The sequence below is a fragment of the Aspergillus lucknowensis genome (genome assembly GCF_044049455.1).
Source record: "Aspergillus lucknowensis strain CBS 449.75 chromosome Unknown BJX67scaffold_8, whole genome shotgun sequence".
In the NCBI taxonomy this organism is placed as follows: domain Eukaryota; kingdom Fungi; phylum Ascomycota; class Eurotiomycetes; order Eurotiales; family Aspergillaceae; genus Aspergillus; species Aspergillus lucknowensis.
Genome location: NW_027263552.1, coordinates 409,730 through 429,326, shown reverse-complemented (window position 1 = coordinate 429,326; position 19,597 = coordinate 409,730). Strand labels below are relative to the sequence as shown.

General features: G+C 50.7%; 9 protein-coding genes across 9 annotated transcripts; 4 read left to right on the top strand and 5 right to left on the bottom strand.

Moving 5' to 3' along the window:
• The first annotated feature begins 205 nt into the window (after positions 1-205).
• On the top strand, positions 206-1,265 carry BJX67DRAFT_322686 (uncharacterized protein). Its single transcript, XM_071027360.1, has 3 exons — positions 206-414; positions 527-944; positions 1,042-1,265. Exons 1-3 carry the CDS (start codon positions 412-414, stop codon positions 1,182-1,184), a joined length of 564 nt encoding a protein of 187 aa, XP_070888811.1. The 5' UTR covers positions 206-411; the 3' UTR covers positions 1,185-1,265.
• A 722-nt stretch (positions 1,266-1,987) lies between these two features.
• BJX67DRAFT_347078 (uncharacterized protein) lies at positions 1,988-3,196 on the top strand. Its single transcript, XM_071028491.1, has 2 exons — positions 1,988-2,010; positions 2,102-3,196. Exon 2 carries the CDS (start codon positions 2,102-2,104, stop codon positions 2,750-2,752), a length of 651 nt encoding a protein of 216 aa, XP_070888810.1. The 5' UTR covers positions 1,988-2,010; the 3' UTR covers positions 2,753-3,196.
• Positions 3,197-3,261: 65 nt separating this feature from the next.
• Positions 3,262-4,354, top strand: BJX67DRAFT_370634 (uncharacterized protein; the record flags this gene model as incomplete). Its single annotated transcript, XM_071030942.1, has 4 exons — positions 3,262-3,547; positions 3,631-3,893; positions 3,993-4,231; positions 4,306-4,354. The coding sequence occupies 4 exons, from the start codon at positions 3,262-3,264 to the stop codon at positions 4,352-4,354; spliced, it is 837 nt and encodes a 278-aa protein (XP_070888809.1).
• A 206-nt stretch (positions 4,355-4,560) lies between these two features.
• Positions 4,561-5,405, bottom strand: BJX67DRAFT_378880 (uncharacterized protein; the record flags this gene model as incomplete). The annotated part of the gene is made up of 2 exons (XM_071032433.1): positions 4,561-4,742; positions 5,192-5,405. 2 exons carry the CDS (start codon positions 5,403-5,405, stop codon positions 4,561-4,563), a joined length of 396 nt encoding a protein of 131 aa, XP_070888808.1.
• An 880-nt stretch (positions 5,406-6,285) lies between these two features.
• On the top strand, positions 6,286-7,738 carry BJX67DRAFT_321914 (carbon-nitrogen hydrolase family protein). The gene is made up of 2 exons (XM_071027354.1): positions 6,286-6,412; positions 6,470-7,738. Exons 1-2 carry the CDS (start codon positions 6,358-6,360, stop codon positions 7,294-7,296), a joined length of 882 nt encoding a protein of 293 aa, XP_070888807.1. The 5' UTR covers positions 6,286-6,357; the 3' UTR covers positions 7,297-7,738.
• Positions 7,739-7,869: 131 nt separating this feature from the next.
• BJX67DRAFT_378878 (60S ribosomal protein eL31) lies at positions 7,870-8,828 on the bottom strand (the record flags this gene model as incomplete). The annotated part of the gene is made up of 3 exons (XM_071032432.1): positions 7,870-8,076; positions 8,163-8,237; positions 8,742-8,828. 3 exons carry the CDS (start codon positions 8,826-8,828, stop codon positions 7,870-7,872), a joined length of 369 nt encoding a protein of 122 aa, XP_070888806.1.
• Positions 8,829-9,719: 891 nt separating this feature from the next.
• On the bottom strand, positions 9,720-14,213 carry BJX67DRAFT_378877 (RanBP1 domain protein; the record flags this gene model as incomplete). The annotated part of the gene is made up of 2 exons (XM_071032431.1): positions 9,720-13,893; positions 14,152-14,213. The coding sequence occupies 2 exons, from the start codon at positions 14,211-14,213 to the stop codon at positions 9,720-9,722; spliced, it is 4,236 nt and encodes a 1,411-aa protein (XP_070888805.1).
• A 1,457-nt stretch (positions 14,214-15,670) lies between these two features.
• BJX67DRAFT_378876 (SCP2 sterol-binding domain-containing protein) lies at positions 15,671-16,209 on the bottom strand (the record flags this gene model as incomplete). Its single annotated transcript, XM_071032430.1, has 3 exons — positions 15,671-15,834; positions 15,918-16,127; positions 16,194-16,209. 3 exons carry the CDS (start codon positions 16,207-16,209, stop codon positions 15,671-15,673), a joined length of 390 nt encoding a protein of 129 aa, XP_070888804.1.
• A 489-nt stretch (positions 16,210-16,698) lies between these two features.
• BJX67DRAFT_322027 (arylamine N-acetyltransferase family protein) lies at positions 16,699-18,495 on the bottom strand. The gene is made up of 2 exons (XM_071027355.1): positions 17,465-18,495; positions 16,699-17,392 (listed from the first exon to the last, which is right to left on the bottom strand). The coding sequence occupies exons 1-2, from the start codon at positions 17,878-17,880 to the stop codon at positions 16,798-16,800; spliced, it is 1,011 nt and encodes a 336-aa protein (XP_070888803.1). The 5' UTR covers positions 17,881-18,495; the 3' UTR covers positions 16,699-16,797.
• Between the last annotated feature and the right edge of the window lie 1,102 nt (positions 18,496-19,597).

The window sequence follows — 19,597 nt, the reverse complement described above, 5'->3', positions numbered from 1 at the left end:
CGTCGCTAACCACTGACAGCGGTTCCTTTCAAGCCGAACAGTCGTCAGCTTGAGAATTGTCCATTTTAGCCTCGAGATTTGGCCATTGGCACTCTTTCCAACCACACATCCCCGGTTGCAGCCCTCCTGAGTCTCGAGAGATGCCAATTCTCTGCAGTGATCAACAGCATATGAAAGGGCACGAAGCAAACATTCTGTGAATTTCAATGCCACCCTCCATGAATGCTCTACGCCCAGATATTATGCGGCTCAACAAGGTGTTGATACCCAACGTATCTTCCATGAGGAAGATATGAAGGCCACCGCTCGTCTCGTCGGTGGTGTTGGGGAGAACATGTTAATATTCATCGCTCTTCCCAAAGTCACTGTGAAACAAAGACGATAAAAAACGACCCATCAACCAGCGCAACCATGGTATGCAGTCCGTTTTTCAACTATCCCTCTATCCAAAGATGCGACTCTCACCAGAAGAGACATTTAAGCGTATAGTCACTGACAATGGTACGACAAAATTTTTTTTTAAAAGGAACGAACAATCGTCAAGGTCAACGTCAGACAACCCCGCGGACCGGGAGATGTCTTCTCGCTTGAAGCCGTCATTGACGATACCATTGAGGACAGCATCATTCTGGGACATTGTTTCGAAAGGTTACAAAAACCTCTGGGACTGGAGAGGAAGCCGCTTGACTCGTTCAGACTCAGTGACTCCGACTGTGTGCAACACACTGGGAACAGCGGGGTGTCCTTGTTGATAGGGCCACCTGACGAGCCGTGGACCGACACAGCATGGTTCTATATATCTGAACATCAGAGTGTGCGCCCTACCGGCGAATATCGCATGATTCTGGGTAAGGCTTGGAAGGGAAGAATTCGGGGACCACGCGGCGATGGAAAGAAGAATCTTCGTGCAGCTCCTTCTGTCCTCCGGGGTGAAGATTCAAAAGGTCAGTGGCCATTTTCTTCAAGGCTCGGGATCTTGGACATCCAACATGGCGGCGACGCATGGGGCTAACATGGGCTAATGTACTATCGCTTTCTTAGAACGGAGGGAGGAGGCCGAAAGGAATGAGGCACGGAGACGAAGGGAAGCGAAGGAAATTGACGAACAACTTGAGAGGGCAAGGAGGGAGAGACAGAATGGGCAGTGTAGCCATAATGGTCAAAATGGGCAGTCGACATCTTAGGGCCTGTCAAGGATTATTTCGTACCCAAAATGAAGCGATTTGGGGCCGGAGTTCAGAACAAACAGAATCCGCTGAGCGCGCAAAAGCAAGCAGATGACCGACCAGAATGTTTGGATTTGTCAAAACAGCGGTAGGGGTTTTGGAATGAATGATCCCTGCAAATTAATTCACTTTTGCCGTGGAAATGCATTTTTGTGAAAGAGACGAGGCTGGAAGACTGCAAACCACCCCCATGTCGAGCTGCAACACCCCCTCTTCATGCAGTGCCCTGCATCTCACTTGACCAATTGGAAGGCTATGAGCACCCGCTCGACAGCCTTGAATCTCACCAAACTGCGTTTTCAAAGTTGACAACATTCCTAAGTGCACCGCTCGTCCAATGTGATTGAGATCACGCGCCACACACCGACACCAATGTTCTTGTGTCTTGGCCCTTCTTCTCTTGCTTTTCCTCACCAACTGTGCATTATTGATGCAACCCTCGCCTCCCACATAACAAGACTAATGCAGATGGGATGCATGGTATCTTTATGAGAGCCTCTTATACCCTATCGTTGCTGCCCCATTGCCAAAGCGAGGCCTCATGCCAGCCTTACCAGATTGTCCGATGCCTCGACAACTTGAGTGTGTGTCAGATCAAATTTCTGCCTGAAGAAGAGAGCCGCCGGGCATCAATTTTGACCTGAGAAGAGATTGTTCTGATATCCGAGGATCAATCCAAAAAAAGGTCAGACAAGCATCTCCAGTCAGCCTTGTTGAAGAGCCGCATATTTGCCCGATAGATGGCAAGGCTCCTCGGATATCTATATTCAAATATAATAAACAGGTAGTCAAGTCTCATTTCCCGACTCCTCAAGAATTGATACATCTCTTTCGCTGCAATAATGCTGATTCATCCGTACAAACCCCCAGTTCAGATGTCTTTGTTGAAGTCCTGTAAGAGCGCTGCTTGGGGAGTCGTCTGCTGCGGTGCCCGCACGAGAGAGCTTGACTTCGACCCTCTACATTCCGAAGACTGTTCCCATTGCTCGCGTACGGGAACAACTGCCACCATGAATAAAAATAACTCTTGTAAAGAGCAAGAAGGGGGCATTCGGAGGCGACATAGGGATTGCCGGAAACGAAGCCAGCACCAAACCCCGTCAACATTAGGGCAAGGAAAAGATGGATATACGGATGATGAGCTCTCAGAGAAGATCACAGAAAGAATTTTCTTCTACGACACTATACTCGTTGGACCACAGACTGGGCGAATTATATACCGCCGAGTATTGCTTGATTTCGCCGTCGATGTCGACGCAATATCGGATGAGATTCATCAAGTTTTGGATCTCCCAATCCTCACGTACCGCGGACAGAAGGTACTCCTTCCAAATGGAAACAGCGTGTGGCCGATTGGCACACTGGAGGTGAAATGGCAGTTCTACGACGGGAAGAAAAAATATAAGACGAAGTTTGTGGTTATCAAAGATAGCCACTTTGACATGCTTCTGGGGAGATCGTCGATCAAGAGATATAAGCTTTGGGAGGTGGACAGTGATATCAAACGAAGATTGCAGTACCGATGAAGGTGAAATGGAATGTGTCCGGCAGTATTTGCTCATGCATACGATCGATTGGAGTGCGGATGCATGGATCAGCTTGGATGATGAATACGTGAAAGTCGCTTGGAGTACAATTGCAAAGTTTGGATTCTCAGGAGATGAGAGGCGCCAGGGTGAACTGCGGGAAACTCGGATGTGTATTGCATGCTCAAGGATCGAAAGCAAGCAAGGCTTGCGACGATGTATACGAGGCTAGAGACCGTGTATAAGCATGCCCTAGCAATGGTACCTCAAGTGAGCCGCAATTAGCCGCATATGGCTCAGGTGCTTTTCTAAAAGGCTGGGGTTGTATGTGAAGTTGTGCCCAATGCCCAGGTATGAACCTGAGTTGTCGACGCTTGTGAGCCTTGCAAGTTGCCTGCAGAGATCGTGTTGCATATACTGTAGAAAGTGTATATAAGAACCACTGTTCGAGTAAAACCATGAATACGGGACGGTATTCTCTTCAAGTACTTCAATAATTCAAGCCAACTATGCAAGGGTACGACAGATTGGCTGCTGTAATGGCAGCTGATAAAGGCCTGTCCATCTTCCGCTCCTTCAAGAGACTCAACGCGAAGAACCTCCTCTACCTCCAAGCCGAGATTGTGAATTGCGAGAGCGAGCTCGACGAGATAATCGAAGAAGATAAAAACTCCGGGGACTTTTTCCGAGAGAAATACTCGACCTCAGTGCGATGCCTCAAGGAGGGGCTCGGAGACGAAACGCCAAAGCAATGGGTGAAGATCCGGCAACTCCGTGAATTACTGGACAAGTATAGTAAGCCCACATGCATGCATGCATGCCTGGTTTTTCTTGTCACGGGGAAGGACAGCGAACGCTAATCCGCCGAGCGCGTGCAGACACTGCGGCCTTGCAATATGCCCAGATACTTCGACTGAAACCACCACATGCGAAAGACCGGGAGGTTTTCCAGAGATGGTTAAAGGAGAATGCGTTCTGCTCGACCACGGCGGAGTTCAATCAGTGGTTCGGCGAGAATGACGAGAATGGGGGTGACCTTGTTGCGCTGTTCGGGCGGTATGAGAATGTGGATGCCCTGACCAGATGGGTGTTCCGGATTGCTATTCCTTGTTTCTACAAACTAGTTGGGTATCGGAAGGCGGTTTGTCTGCCCTGCTGTATTCTATTGGTTCACTCCAGTGCGTGCTGGTGTGTGAGAGCGGACCATGCTGACGATGCGGTGCGATTTGGATGCCTGTAGAAGGGAGACGTCGAGACCGGTATGGTTTATTTTGACGACGACAAGATAATTCGTGCCACGAGGGTTACGAGTACGATTACATCATCGGCTATTCCGGCTACGTCGATGATTGTCCTGTACCTTGTGAACCATATGGCTTGGCGGTTGGCCATAATAGTCGTCTATAATATCGGGTTTTCGATGCTGCTCGGACTGTTGGCGAAGGCAAGGCGGGTGGAGGTATTTGCTGCTTCGACAGCGTAAGTCTATCGCTCGGCCTTTCTTGACACCTTCTGCATTCGGAGACCGGAGCTGACTCGCTTTTGTTGGACAGGTTTGCTGCTGTGCAAGTTGCCTTCATCACCAATTTTCCGAGAGATTGAATGGAGATTCGGTCGTGACTGGGATGTGGTGTATACCCTCGGACTTGCTTTCTTTCGGCTGGCAGGCTGTGTATAACCAGGCAACGGTGTTTCATATGGGTCTAAGTAGGGCTGACGGATAAATCCAGAATTATTCGTATATCACTCCAAGCGTTGCACACTCTGCGTCTTTCCTGCTTCTAGTTATGGGGTCCGATTCGTCACGGCTAGACCGTGTTTTCAATATCGTCGTCATCCTCAACGGCGGCGGCAAAGTAATCATCACGCGTTGGTTGCAGAACGTATACTGGGCGTTCCTCTACCAATTGCGGCTGATGCTTACGCTGACGGATCGCCACCGAAGCCCAGGCAATTTGGACCAAAGACTTAGCCGAGATAATGCCCAGAGCTGCAGACAGGAATTCAGTTGAGAATTCACCCTGTCAGTAGCAATCCTGTAATGACGTTTGTCCGTTGTCCAGCCGAGTAATAAGGATTCACTCCTAGCCATATATGGCCGTAGAAAGCCAATTGGAGTCGTTGTATTCGCATGAGTAATAAGGGATGACGCCAGACCGGTGAAACTTAGACATGACAGCAATCAGCCACAGTGAACCTGGTCCAGTGGGAAACATGGTATCTTATATGTGCGTATGAGACCTATACCCACACCGCCCCATAAGAGAACCGAGGCGAGTCCTTGTAGGATCCAGTGGTAATGGACCGACTTATGAGATTCCGATAGCGTCGCAGTTTATCCGGTAGGGGAGAGAACTAGAAAGGTAGCACTCATTTGCTGGCCATGGATATGAGCAATCGGATTCATCCGGGGCCATCCTCTAAGAATCATCGACGCACCAAGCTCAGAGATGGTGGGCCTAATCGGAGACACCAAGGGTGGGGATGTAGGAGAGCGTGCCATAAGGACGAAGACATGGCCCCAGTAGTCGCCGCTGGTAGCATGGTGCGTGTGCAATTTTAGCTGCCCGCCGTCCGAGTCCTCGTCGGAGTCCTGCTGATCGTTCCGTACGCTGATCCAGCGCTGTGACTTGGCGTTCGCAGATATTGACATGCCAGGCCATTTTCCACAGGAGAAACACACTAGGGCCACTTTGCAATGGAAACCTCCCCAGTCCTGTGATATTTTGAGGAGCCCAATCCATCAACGATGCCGTCATGATCAATCCGACCAAGGCTGTCCACCCTACCGCCAAGGTTCGGGTGACCTGTATACTCAGGCACGTATGGTAATCTCTTGAAGAGGCCGGGCCGTCGCACGTGAGCTCTTTCTCTCTTCGTGGATGGGAATGCGGTTGTAGCCCTAGCTAGCGTGTAGCTTGGGGTCAAGCTTGTGTATATAGATTAGGGCACCTCAGTTTTTAGTGGCAGCATCGCTAAGTCTCAGTGCAGCATACTTACCTCGGTAAGGTTCCAAGCCATCTTCCTCTGGTGGAAAACCCCTGTAGATAGCTTTGAGGCCATGTCATGTCCCGAGAAGCTTGCTGAATGTGCGGAGTTTGAGAGAGGCGATGAAAAGCAGAGAGCAAAGGTTCAGGCGGCTTGTGGAACAATTCTGTCATGCAAATATCTTAGATGACCGGAAGACCACTGTCCTTTCGGTCGCTGAGGAGAGGATTGAGGAAGCTAAGTTCCCTCGAAAATTTTCGCTTTGAAACTTCCTTTGTACGGCACTGTCGCCTATTCATTGTAAAGCTTCCCGTGTGTCATTCACTACCATATTTTGACGACCAAGCCTCGTGGCCCCCAGAGTCTTGAGGAGGATCGCCTGCGTAAGCGGTGATTGCTGGTCTGAAGCATGACAAAATGCCAATTGAACCGCATTCTTGGTTTGACGTCCATTCAGGTCCTGCTGTCTTTTGAGCTGAGCATAAAAGAAGCAAAGTGAGCATCTTCGAGGCGTCTGACTCAGCAATGGTCTCGACATTGGCGACATCTCCGATTTCATCCCCGCATCGCTGCCTCATCTTGACAACGTTGATGAATTGCTGCTATTCTTCCACAGAATGACTGCACTGCTGAAAAAACCGCTGAAACTTGCTCTGGTGCAGCTAGCATCAGGTACGATCTCCGTTTTCAGCCTACCACTGGCGCCATAGCTGATCAATTCGAGTATAGGCGCAGACAAAGCCGTTAATCTCGCGCACGCCCGGAGCAAGGTTCTAGAGGCCGCAAAGGCTGGTGCCTCACTTATTGTTCTCCCCGAGTGCTTCAATTCCCCATATGGCACCCAGTATTTTCCTAAATATGCAGAAACACTCCTCCCCTCCCCTCCAACGAAGGACCAGTCGCCTTCCTACCACGCCTTGTCGGCCATTGCCGCGGAAGCAAAAGCATATCTAGTCGGGGGCAGTATCCCTGAACTCGAAACAACTTCCAAAAAATACTATAACACCTCCCTCGTCTTTTCACCAACCGGCGCACTTATCGGCACTCACCGCAAGACTCACCTCTTCGATATCGACATCCCGGGAAAGATCACCTTCAAGGAGAGCGAGGTCCTATCCCCTGGAAACCAACTGACGATTGTCGACCTCCCCGACTACGGCAAGATTGGTCTAGCCATTTGCTATGATATCCGGTTCCCCGAGCCCGCGATGATTGCCGCGCGGACGGGCGCGTTCCTTCTTGTCTACCCTGGTGCTTTTAATACGACGACTGGGCCGCTGCACTGGCAACTCCTGGCCCGTGCCCGGGCTGTGGATAATCAAACATATGTTGCTCTCTGCAGCCCCGCACGAGACGTCAATGCGACCTACCATGCTTGGGGCCATAGCCTGATAGCTGATCCTAGCGCAAAAGTCCTATCAGAGACGGCAGAGTCGGAGGATATCGTTTATGCTGATCTGGATAATGAGACCATTGAGAGCACGAGGAAGGGGATTCCGATCTACACACAGCGGCGATTCGACTTATATCCGGATGTGAGCGCCAGCAAGAAGTAGCTTAAATGCGCCTATCTGATAGGTCCTAATCAAATTTCAGTCCAAGTGCAGCAGTAAGGCGTTCAGATTGAGGCTGTACCGGCCGGATACCAACTTCCAACCCCTGCACTAGTGGAGACGCCTGCCCACCCCTTCCCCGATGCCGCACCTCAGTAAATGCCCCAGTCCGGTATCACATCAGATCGGTATGGAATTCCTTAGAACTTACTCCACCATCTTCCACTTGTCAAAGATTTGAGGCTCTTGGGGCTATAGCGCAATGCGAGGACAGCGATAGGCTCGTTGTGCCCCTTAGAAGTATACACTCATAAGTATTCGCGATAGTTTCCGTAGCGCCAAATCTATACCACTACCACCTTTTGGGGTCGGGACATGGGACGTAACTTGGAAGGATCCTACACAGGGGGCATTGCCATCGACTAGAAACTCCGGCAATCCAGGAAAAAAACCCACGTGGCGACATAGCAAGAAAAGAAAATCTCTACTAAACAATCACATTGTCATCATAGAAGAGGTATTTTTGAATTCATTTTTTTGGTATCAACCAACATCAACCGACCATCAGACATCCGTTTACTCCTCATCGACAACGGTGGTGTGAAGGCCCTTCGGCTCCTTGACGTTGACAGCTTGGACGTAGGAGTAAAGCTTCTCCTTGGCACCCTCCTCGTCGTTACGCTTGCGCGAAATGCGAACACGGAGGCGGAAGGGGACACCCTTGATACCGGCTTCCCAGACCTTCTTGTTGAGCTGGGGGTCGAGACGGACGTCAACGGTGCCCTATTTGCGACGCGAGGGTAATGGTTAGTTTTCCTATCTCTCTCGTCCCCAGCATATGGGGAGATACGGGAAAGGGGAAGACTTACCATAGCACGAGTGGCAAAAGCGCGGATCTCCTTGATAGCGCGAGGAGCACGCTTCTTAAAGGAAACACCGTGCGTCTATATAAAAAGGAACAAAAAAAGAAGAATTAGTCTTCCGCCCAAATGCCATCTTGTGAAAAGAAGGGACATGTTTGCTTTCGCTGCTTCTGCGGCCATGAGGTGGACTTCATAAAACTAATTCATTTTCTTTTTTTGTGTCGGTAATAGACTGACTCCGGCCCAGTTTCCAGATTCCCATCCCAATGTCTTGGTTTGGGAGAACTGGTCGGGGTACAGAGTCTGGTCCAGGTCGTTTTGCTTCGCTTTGCTTTCCTCCGCAAGACTGGAACTGAACCGCGGACTCAATTCGGGCCCTTGTTGAGGAAGGCAAAAGGTCGTCGCTTGTTGAATTGTGTGTTTCGTTCTCCATCCATGCCTCACGGTTTCCAAAAGAGAAATGCGTGTTTCATCTTTTTGTTCCGCTGTATCGCAGGGTCGTTGATTGTAAGTCGATGGGGAATCGACCGCAGAAATGAAAGGGGTTGTATGAATTTAATAACGGTTTCCAATGCTTCAACGTACCCTCTTGTGCAGGTTGATGGTATACTCGCGGGTGACGACGTCCGCGATGGCGGAACGGGTCTTCTTGCCTGTCTTGACGTTGGACATTTCTGTGTCGCGAGGACAGATTATTAGAGGACTGGTCGCGACAAGAGTAGTTCAACGCTGGAACAGGGGGGAAAGCACATAAGACTTACTGAGTGAGTGTTCGGCTGTCGTTGGCTGAAGTTGTCGATTGTCGAGGAGATGAGGAATTCGGAGAGCCTTTTTTTGCCGGTGGTCGAAATTCCAGTGCGTGCTCGCTTGTGTGGGGCTTCTCTGATTGGCCGTTGTAAGTCACGTGTGACGACCACCCTTGTTCCGTCAAGACCATGAACTTCAGCAAAGGACCTCGGGGCGAGTAGGAAACTAAAATAAAAGTTAGGTACTTTGAGCATTGTTAAATTTGGTACTATTGAATGGAGTATGTCCGTTTCGGCTATCAAGTGCTTCGTCGGACAATGTCTATCTTGAACCTGGCCAGGTGACTTTGACGCGCGCAACACTGCTGAGCCTCCACGTCACTACAGAAAGAGGCCGAAAATTCATTCGATTTTGGGCTATTTCAGCAGGCAGCCCAGAAACAGGTGGGCCTCTCTTCCACATGATCTAGATCGCAATTACAACTTCCCGATTTACTAAAGCAACCAATGTGCAAGAGCATTTCATAGAAAGAAACTTGTGTATTGAGAAAAGCCAGAACTCCAAACATATGCATATTGGTATGCAGGCCCGTTCACGGAAGACAAGAGGGGAAAAGAGAAGAAACAACGCCCAAACGCAAAAGGCCAGGGTCGAACTGCTATGTACTTGATAATACATCATCACAAGAGAAGCTTGCGAGACCTTGAGGAAAATCGCAAATGGCGGATGTGAAATAGAAAACTGCTAAAATGCATACTGCACCATGTCCATGTCCCTTCGTTCAATCCTCTCGAATATATTCTCGGCCGTATTGGATCACGACTTGGTTGCTTCCATAGCAGCCCTCAACTGGTCGACAACGTCCGGCCTAACCCGAATAGCCCACTTTACAGGACGCCCAGAAGGTTGGGGATTCAAGAACTGCACACTGTTTCCGCAAATTGTATACTCAATCTCCTTGAACAATGATGCATTCAAGACCACTTTTCCGCTTGGGTCAGCTCTCAGGAGCATACGACCGCGTGATGTAGTTCGATCTTTCAAAATTCGAATGTATCCGACACCCTGACTGTCCCATGTACCCTTCGGAGTGTTGGGAGGTGAATCTGGGGGAGGCTCAATGGTGGTGAACTTCAGGGCTCGTGCTCGAGCCTCAAATACGAGGTCCTCATTCTCTTCGCCGGCCCCACCTCGGGCAAGGTCGACCTGTGGCAGAGGCTCCGCAGCTTCTCCGTCGGCGGTAGACTCGTCAGCCGCTGCGTCAGAGGCGGCGCCAGGCGTTGAAGCACGGCTTGGGGTGCCAGAAGTGAGCACTGAAGGAGTTAAGAAGGATGAACTCGGCTGAGAGGGACTGCCGAATGTGAATCCAAGAGACTGCTGTTCGTTAGAACCAGGTTTAGGTCCTGCCGAGGTAGAACCAAAGAGTGCAGAGAAAGGCTTTGAGGAATCAGATACCAGCGCTGTCGACTCCGAGTCAGGCTTTGTTGTCGGATCCGCAGTTTTCGCAGGTTCCGGTGCGAATTTGATGGGGGTATTCAACTTCCAGGTATTGTCACTGCCAGGCTTAGCGGTACTGGCGGTAAAGAGAGACGAAGTGCTTGTACCCGACGTAGACGCTCCAAAGGGGTTAGGCGTAGAAGTTGAAGAACCAAAAATATTAGTTGGTGCTGGTTTGGATGCGGTTCTATCGTCAGCTTTATCGGTTTGAGGTTGACCAATAGGCGCAAATGGGTTCGGAGCAGATCCCGCGCTATTGAATGACGACGCATATTTGGAAGAACTAAACAATGAAGAAATGGTCTTCTCGTCTTCTCCTTGGCGCTTCGGTTTTCCGTCTTGATCATACTGGACGCGATCGAACAAGCTTCGACCACCGGGACCTTGTTCACCTGCCGCCCCGTTTGTTGACAGATGGGAGCTATCCGTTTGCTTTGACTTCTTCAAGGCATTGGCAAAGTCGCCTTCATCGCTGCTTTCAGGTGTAGACGATCCACCAACGCCATTGGTCTTTGATTCTGTGTTGCTTGCTTCCAAATCTTCAGTTGGTGCAAAGGACGATTCCCTCGCAGCGTCGTCGCCAGAAGTGGAAGCTTCTTCAGTGTCGTCCGCCTCGTCATCCTCATTCTCCCCGTTCTCTGACGGGGTTGCGGATAGGTGGCCGAAGATATTGCTGGATTTTCCTAGTGAGCTAGGTTTGGCTTCAAAAACGGAATTACCTGCCATAGACGAAGAAGGACTGGCATCCGATTTCTCCGCATCGGCACCGTCATTTTCATCTTCAAAAGAAAACCCTTGCCCAGGAATGAATTTAGCGCGTCTGGCCTGCTGTGCTTCAACTTCTTCGCGCTTTCTACGCTGGTTTTCGGCGTCTTTGCGCTCCCACTCTGCTTCATCTTCCTCGTCAGAATCGAAGTCTTCAGCTTTGCGCTTCTGTTTCTCTTTCTCCGCTTCCTTGTCGGACTGAGCCTTGAACTGAGCAAAGAAATTAGTTCCGCTAGAACTAAATTTGGGAATAGCCAAGGGGGTAGACGATGGACCATCATCCTTGTCACTGGTGGCCTTCAGAGTAAAAGGATTCGCCGGATCCGCGCTGCTTGCCAAGGCAGTGGAGGAAGGTTTGAAGGAAGGCATGGATTGTGAGAGCGTTGCATCTGAAGTCGAAGCCTCTTTGGTACCTGATATGGAGAATAACTGTTTCGGAGGCGACGATGTTGGAGTTGTGGTAAAGAGGCTGGGTTTTGTTGCCTCTGGGGTAGCCGGTTTGAAGGACGGAGTATCAAGTTCCTTAGCAGACTCTGCATCTTTCGTTATGTCGGACTCGGAAGTCTTCGATTTTGTAAAGGAGTTTGCAAAGATACTTGCAGTCGTGGAGCCGCCATTAATACGTTTTACGGACTGTTGCGTAGAAGGTGTGTCACCACCAGTATCCTCGGTTGCTTTCCTTTTGCTGCCGGTGGTAGAACCGCTTTGGTGGGCACCGAAGGACTGGCCGGGCGAAGGAGCAGAGGGGGTGAAGCTTGAAGCCGCAGGACTAGAGGGGCCGTCGGTGGTACCGAAAGGCTTAACCTTCTTAGGTGGTCGGGGGTCTGCTGCTGCGTCATTATCGTCGGAAGGTTTACGCTTAGTACCTGCACCCTCCAGTGGAGAACCGATCGTCTCGCGAACCCGCAGGTAATGCAGTACAAGCGCATCAAAGTTCTCCTTGGTCAGATCCACTTTCGCAATTTCGCGTCGGAAACACTCATTCAGAACGCGAACGCGGTTCGCCATCTCAACTTCCTCTCCGGTTCTTCCACCAATATCAGATGGTATCTTGGCAGGCTTGAGTTTGTCAAAGGTCTGAAGTGGCGCGCTCGGCGCTGAATTTGATGATGCTGCTGCGGCCGGTTTGGCTTTGTGGGTACCGAAGGGGCTTTGAGAGGTTGTTGTAGAGGGAGGAAAGGCAGGTGTTGGAGCCGCTGTCTGGGGAGTTGAAAGTGAAAAGCCAGTAGGCTTGGGCGCAATAGATGAGGGTTTAGCGGCCGTGGACGCCGGGAACGGCGAACTAGGAGTGGCTTGCTTGGCTGGCTCATTTGCCTTTGTCACATCACCGGCGGCAGGCTTGGAAGCAAAGAGATTTGAGGATGGCAATGGTTTCTGCACTGCGCTCGGGCTCTCTGCAGCTGCCGCCGGTTTTGGTACAAACAAGCTACTAAAAGGATTCCCTTCGGCAGGCTTTGGCTTTTCTTGTTCTGTAGATGATGCAGGTTTAGCGGCAAACAGATTCCCTGTTGATGGAGGTCGGAATAAGGTGCTGGGTTGAGATGGAGAGGCGCTTGGTTCCTTAGAAAAGTGAGCGGCACCAGCTGTTGCAGGTGGAAAAGTGATCGATGGTTGAGAGGAAGTCGGTTGGGTGACTTTTGTCTCCTCGTTACCTTTATCCCCGTTGGGTTTCTGTGTGGTGGGAGAAGTAGGCGCGCCAAATAGACTCGTAGACTGGAAAGGACTCTGGAGCGCTGCGGCCGACTTGGGTGTAGAAGTGCTAAAAAGTGAGGATCCTGCAGTACCCGTCGTCGACGTTGTCGACGGAGCTGCGCTAGAGGGTGTAGGAGTGGAAGCTGAAAAGGTAGGCTGAGTTGTAGTGCCAAAAAGCGGAGTTCTTGCAGCAGCCTGGTCAGTTGATTTTGCTCCAAACAAGGGTTTTGATGGGATCTGAGACGGCGCTGACGATGTACCACCGAATAGGTTCCCAGTTCCCGGCCCACCAAAGTTCGTAGGAGCGCCAAAACCACCACTTCCACTTGAGAAAATGGGCGGTTTTTGGGCGGCGGATTTAGCATCTGGAGACGTCTGCATTGAGTCATTGCCGAACCCCGTGGTCTGGACAAATGGATTAGGCTTCTCCGACCCGGGTTGGTTGAAGTTTGTTGAAGGGGCACCAGTGCTGGACTGGCCGAAAATACTTCCATTCGGGGGTGTAGTAGTGCCCGATTGAGATGAAGGACCGGTAGTTGCAGTGCTGCCGAACAAAGGGCCAGTTGAACTGCTTGGCTGAGAGGCGGCTCCGAACATTCCTCCAGAGGGCAAAGGTTGCTGTGCAGGCGACTGGCTTACAGCTGGAGGGATATTGAACATATTGCCCTGGAAGCCAGAGAAGTTACTGCCAACAGGTTGTTGACTAGCACCAGTATTCATTGAAGCAAAAGGGTTAGCCGCAGGTGTCTGTGCTGATCCACCAAACGAGCCAGAGAAGTTGAAAGCTGGTGAACCGCCTCCACCGCCAAAAGCGAACTGCGGTCCTCCGTTCTGGGTCGGGGGTTTGGGTGTTGAGGCGGCGGGAGGGAAGCTCTGTGACTGTCCGAAATTAAAGCCATTCGTCGCCGGTTGAGAACCCGCTGACGTAGAAGAGACTGTGTTAGGATCGATGGAGGAGAATGGGCCCCCGAACGAGGCGCTGGCCGAACCAGACGGGGCGCCAGGAGCTCGTGGTCGTCTCCGAATGTCCTTAATCCTGTTCATTTCGTTAGTAATTGCACTGAACATGATACGTCAAGAATAGGTACGTGCAGCGGTACAAAATGCAAGGGAAGGAAGAAACTCTCGACGATTGGAAGAGAGTAGAGGAAACACAACCGGGGACAACAGCGATCCGACAAAATTCGCAACAATAGAAGCAAGTAAAAGCAAAAACGCCGCGAAAAATTCCAGTTTCTGCACGGCAGGACGGGGAAACAAAGTTGATCACAAAGGTCGGTCAGCAATCTCTCACCTTCTGTTCGCCATCTGCGCAGCTGTGGCCCGCTGGGGCTTGTCATCCGGTGTGCTCGACATGTTGCTGAATTGAGAAAGATCGGTTTCCTTACTCCCCTGAGGGCCGTGGGCTGATCTCTTAGACATTTACCACCACAGCAGCACGATTCCCGCAGCCTTCGACCCCTTCCGAGAATCCAGCTTTTAAATCTCTCAACACACGGATCTCATTCACTGCTCTGCGCGGTTTCCAGCGCTTTCTCCAGTGAATATGTTCCGTTCTTGGAAAATACCCAGCGTATCCAGCAACCTTTTACCACGCCAACAATGAAGGCGAATCTCGGTGGAGGTTGAGGAAACCGGAGAAAAAAGGGCGATGGGCGCACCGACTCGCGGACAGCAAAGGAAGGGGAAACCGTGACGCGTTTGTAGCGATCCGGAGTTAACGACAGGAAACGATACAGGAAATCTCCGGTGTCAAGTTGTCGTGGATGGTTGCTGAAAATGCGCACGCGGTTAATCCGTTCCTTAAGGGTCGGAAGAGTCGCGGTTCGCGAGGCAACGAAGAGTCAGGAGTGATGCAGAAGGGGAGAGGAGGGCAGATAATGAAAAGACAGAGCTAGGGAAAATAATGGAAACGTGATATGCAGAGATACAGGCGCCCCTTCCGATATGCTCTGCTTGAAAAAATGATGGCGTCGCTGCGTGAGCTCCTCGTTTTAGCCTTCGCTCGTTCCGCTCGCGATTTTGGCTGGGGAGGAGCGAAGACCAACTGAAGAAAAAAAATTAAACCACGTGACTAAATTGCAAGGGCGGCTCTTGGCAGGGAACTGACAATGCAACTCTTTTGAAGTCCCGTCAAGGAGCGGGAAATTCTCAAGCCGATTGGCAACTCAAGCTTTCGAAAGACCTTGAGGAAATTAGAAGTGAAAAATCAATTTATATCCAAATTCCCTGCCCCTCATAACTATGGATGAGAACCCTGTGCTTCCGCCACAAAGAGGATAGCTTGCTAGGACGGTTTCCATGGCATGTCGAAGGAATGTCCGCAGTAGTATTTGATGTGCCAAGAACTCCCAAACTCTTTGTTCAGATTTCAGCGGCGAGGACCTGCGTCAGGGGACTCGTACAGTTTGTCGTGTGCGTAGCTGCCGGCGCTTCTCGAGCGACACACCCTGCCCGCCCTCCAGCAATCTGCAGTCCAAATCTGGGGGAAGAATAGCCCCGATCTAACAGACGAGAGGTCGTCACTACTGGGAAAATCTAAGAGGACCGTCTTCTAGCGGTATACGACTCTCCCCGGTGAACAAACAGAAATCTGAAGCCAGCTGCCTCTTAACTGCGCACCGACCAAGCCCGATGGGGTTGTTCCGTAAAGTCATCGACATGCTGCGTTCCTCGCATTTTACAGACTCCAAGGAAACGAAGATAACAGATAATTAAAATTGTTGAGGATACTTATAGTTCATGTCAGAGTCAATATCACAGCGATTGCCATACAGCTAGGGAATACATCAATGGAGAATATGAAACAGAATCTATAGCTTGGCCTTGCCCTGGGCCTTCTTTAGGACGGGCTCCATCTTGGTGGCCTTCATGATGTTTCCCTTGATCTTGAGCTTGCCTCCCATGAAGAGCTTCTGGGCATTGGCCTTGCCAGAGACGAGGGAGCCGAAGTCGGCTTCGGAGAGTTGCAGGGTCACTGTTGATTACCGAAAGAAATCGAACGTTAGATTCTCACCCAGGAAGCATTTCAAATTCCTGAGGGTTCAGACTAAGACTGACCTTCGGCCTTTCCACCAGGAGGCGCAGCCCCCTTGCCGACAACACCCTTGTCCTTGAGGTCGAGGTACCAGCTCTCTTCCTTGCCGCTGTCGTTCTTCAGAGTGAATGCGACGACAGTGTTGGCAGCCTTGACAGCCTCCTTGCGCTCAGCCTCATCGGCCTGGAGGGTGGAGTTGATCACGTCGAAGGCAGCGGAGGAAGCGAAGCCGTCTGCGGGTGGGAGCTTTGGTCAGCGAGCGGGATGGAAACTCAGGGATCGGGCCGAACGAGACCTACCAACTTTGAGAGACATTGTGGGCAAGACGAAGTGGAACTTTTTATAGCACGTGAGGGTGAAGGAGGAAATGCAAACTTCGAAATTAAGTGTAACTTTTTCAACCAGACAAGAGATGAGCGAGGCAAAACTAATATTAATAGCGATTCCCGACCCCGGAGTTTTTTGGGGCATGTGAATGGAGGCGGTCGGGGGCCGCTCTACCGAGGTCTGTCGTTCTTTGGCGCGACCACCTGGCACTTCCAACTTGTTCCAGCAAGAGGACTCCCTTCCTGTGATCCTGCCAATGGAGTAAAGCCGCACACGATCCAGAGCTGCGGCGGCTATAAGAGATATCTCATGCGCATCCCTGCAATTACCCGAGTGGAGGTGCTGAGGAGCTCGGGGCCTGGGAACCCCTTTGGGTAGCTCCGGGTAACCCACATGAAAGCACGATATACCTCGCTCCAAACTAGATCTTTTCTTCATATGAAACAACTAAATATCCACGATGTTATATTGCACTTCACACTTGGCAACCTCCAAGTCGATTTCTCAGCTCACGGCTTCCTTTCCCTGGGGCTCGATGTCAGCAACCGCCGACAGGTTGAACCCAGATGCAATAGCCTAGTCAAGGGCCTTGTCCCATCCTCTGATGCTTTGCGTTTCTTCCTGAGTCAGAGAAATTCCAAAATAAACCTTGAGGGCGTGCAGCCTGCCCTCTTCAGAGTCGAATGAGTGCACAGTGCTCGTCTTGCCTCCGAGGTTGACTTTGACCACAGTGTCCACCAGCATGACCTTTCCGACAATTTTGACGTCGTTATCAAGCGGGAGATCAGGATCTCGAGAGTATTGAACGTCTTCGCCATCTCGGAGGAATCGCACAACCAGGACCGTCCAGCGGTGCAAGGTTTTCGCGCTCGTCCACCAATTAAGCACCTCAAAGTCGTGCTGGAAGAACTCCAGCTCTGCGAAGCTGTAGAATGAGTTCCAGTCGTTTTCCGGCGCGTTTCGATACTGATAGATCCAGAGCTTAGGCTCCTTGAGCTTTTGTTTCGGGATGTTGTCGTGGATAAGCCGGACTTCTTGACGGCCCAGATTCTGCACGGCTCGTCCTTGTTCGTCGAGAGAAAGAGGACTTGTAGGGCCGTCGCCGCCAAATCCGACGTCGACGGAGAACCGTTTACCGGAAGGTAGATGTATAATGTTGTTGATGTGCGTGCTATGATCGATATCAGCTGCTGGAAGTCTTCAAGTCCAACCCATAACCGGTTTGGAGACCGGACAAACTTACAACCCCAGATACTCGCCCCCGGGCACTCCGTCTTTCCTTCCGCGGTTCCTGACCGCGGTCATATACACCTGAAATCCCAGCCCGCGAAGCATATGGTGGAAGAAGATGCTGAGCTCCATGCAGTACCCGCCCCTTCCCCTTCTCCCAATTCTCTCGGGTCCCATCAATTTCTCGTAGAGGTTATGTGGGTCAATGTCAACCAAATGGGTAGGAGAGTAGTGAACAGAGAGATTCTCGTACGGAAACCTCGATATTTGACATCTCATTAGAGCCCTCAGAGACTCAAACGTCTTTGGGAATCCGGCAGGGTTCTCAATATATTCACTGTATGATGTTGGAAGGCGGATATGTTCGAGCCAGGCTGTAATTTGGTCTGTGGAGTATGCGGATTCTCCCACCGCGAAATCTGAACCCATTTTCCACAATAACGACGGGATAATAAGAAGTAAGGGTATGCTAACCCGGCCAGGCGTGGCAGAATACTTGTGATAATTTTTTGACGCCAAGGTACCATTGCATGACTCATCCTGTGAACGACTCCATTGTTCCAAGTGACTCCAACCAAGACCCCGACATTGTGTTGATTTTCGCCACACACAAGCTACTATTGCACCATCTTCCGCGATTGTTGCTCATCAACTAACCGGATCACGTGTCTCAGCGCACTCCTATGTTTGATGTTTTTGGTGTGAACTTTTTGCCGTCCCAAAGTTGCAGTTGTTCCCATGATAAGACCCGGACAACTCGAACAGCTTCAGCCCATTCTAGCTGAGCAAAGAGTTTTACCCTAGAATCGATTGGTTTTAGCGGGTCCGTCACGGCGTAGCGCTCCCACAAGTTCGATATAGAGGCAGGAACTATAGAAGTTTTTCGGATGATCTCACTGTATATTAAAGCCTGTCCAAGCCGAGTCACCAGCCGACCTTTTATTTTGGGCCACGCTAAGCCCTGAGTGATCTGTCATTTCTGAGGTCAAGCAAGGACAATACATAGCCGTAGGCCACGCATGAAGTGTTAATATATGAATTGAGTATAATTTTCCCATCCGACATCTAGACAATTGCTTGGTTTTGCGACTTGCCTGGACTGGGAAGACTCCTCCTTGAAGACAGGGAATCATGGCGAGGAGTATGGGTCCCAAAGCCACTAGTTAGAGGCCCTTGCATCGGGTATTCTTGGGCTTTCACAGGACTCACGCGATCTTGATACGTTTTGAATCTTTAATCTTTGATTAAGTCGAACTGGTGAGACCGCAAAGACAATGCAGGCTCCCCAACTATTACAGGCAGGCGTTCATAAATTGCACGGGCAACGGCCCCCAACATACACTCCGGAAGAAGGTGACGTCGGCATTCTGAGTAACCACGGATGAGCCCTACATCCCCTGGGCTTTGTCAAAGCTCTGCGGCAACTCACCACACGCCCGTACGTCGGATTCGGAATTGGGGCAGAGAGCACAAGCCAGAAATTGAGAGGCACTTGAGAGTAGTAAAATCAGAGGGGAAAAAAGTGAAAATACTACCTTTGGGGGTTGAGGGGGCTTCCGTCTTGATAGGTCCGCCTCCGATGAGATCCCAGAATTCTCCGAGGGGTTTGCAACGAGCAGCGGATCCAAGGTCATCACACAAGGATTGCAAACAGGTAGAAGACGTGAAGTATCAGACCAACTTTCATGCGCATGGCCATTGAGACGCCACGGGTCAGCTACTGATGAGATGCTGGTTGCAAAACAGCTGCCTGAGCAGGTTGGTGTGAAGTTTGTATGCCTGGTAAATCAGACCCAACAGTGAAGCAGCCAATTTTGGGGAACCCGACGCAACGACTCGGGAGCCTCTCCTCAAAGAGAACTTTAACGGCTCCAGCAGCCACCTCTATGAGGATATGTGTTTCCCGAAACCGTCACAAATTCATTACTTACGTGAATATCTCCTCCGTGGCGGAATATGTGTTTGTCTATGTAAGTCCCAGATTTGGTGCAGTCGCTGGTAGACGGGCGGGGCCTGACATATTTTGGATGCTGAGTTCAAAAAAATCTGGCCTGAGGAACACTTTGCCACTCACACGGTTGGAAGCCGAGAACTCAGGAAGCCAGAAAGCTTCACCAGCCATCGGTGTTACTTCTTGAGCCCATGC

Coding starts and splice junctions, on each gene's coding strand:
- BJX67DRAFT_322686 (XM_071027360.1), top strand. Junction 945..1,041: donor CCGGGGTGAAGATTCAAAAG/GTCAGTGGCCAT, acceptor TCGCTTTCTTAG/AACGGAGGGAGGAGGCCGAA.
- BJX67DRAFT_321914 (XM_071027354.1), top strand. CDS start 6,358: ATGACTGCACTGCTGAAAAAACCGCTGAAACTTGCTCTGGTGCAGCTA. Junction 6,413..6,469: donor TCTGGTGCAGCTAGCATCAG/GTACGATCTCCG, acceptor ATTCGAGTATAG/GCGCAGACAAAGCCGTTAAT.
- BJX67DRAFT_322027 (XM_071027355.1), bottom strand. CDS start 17,880: ATGGGTTCAGATTTCGCGGTGGGAGAATCCGCATACTCCACAGACCAA. Junction 17,393..17,464: donor GGGGGCGAGTATCTGGGGTT/GTAAGTTTGTCC, acceptor TATCGATCATAG/CACGCACATCAACAACATTA.
- BJX67DRAFT_347078 (XM_071028491.1), top strand. CDS start 2,102: ATGTCTTTGTTGAAGTCCTGTAAGAGCGCTGCTTGGGGAGTCGTCTGC.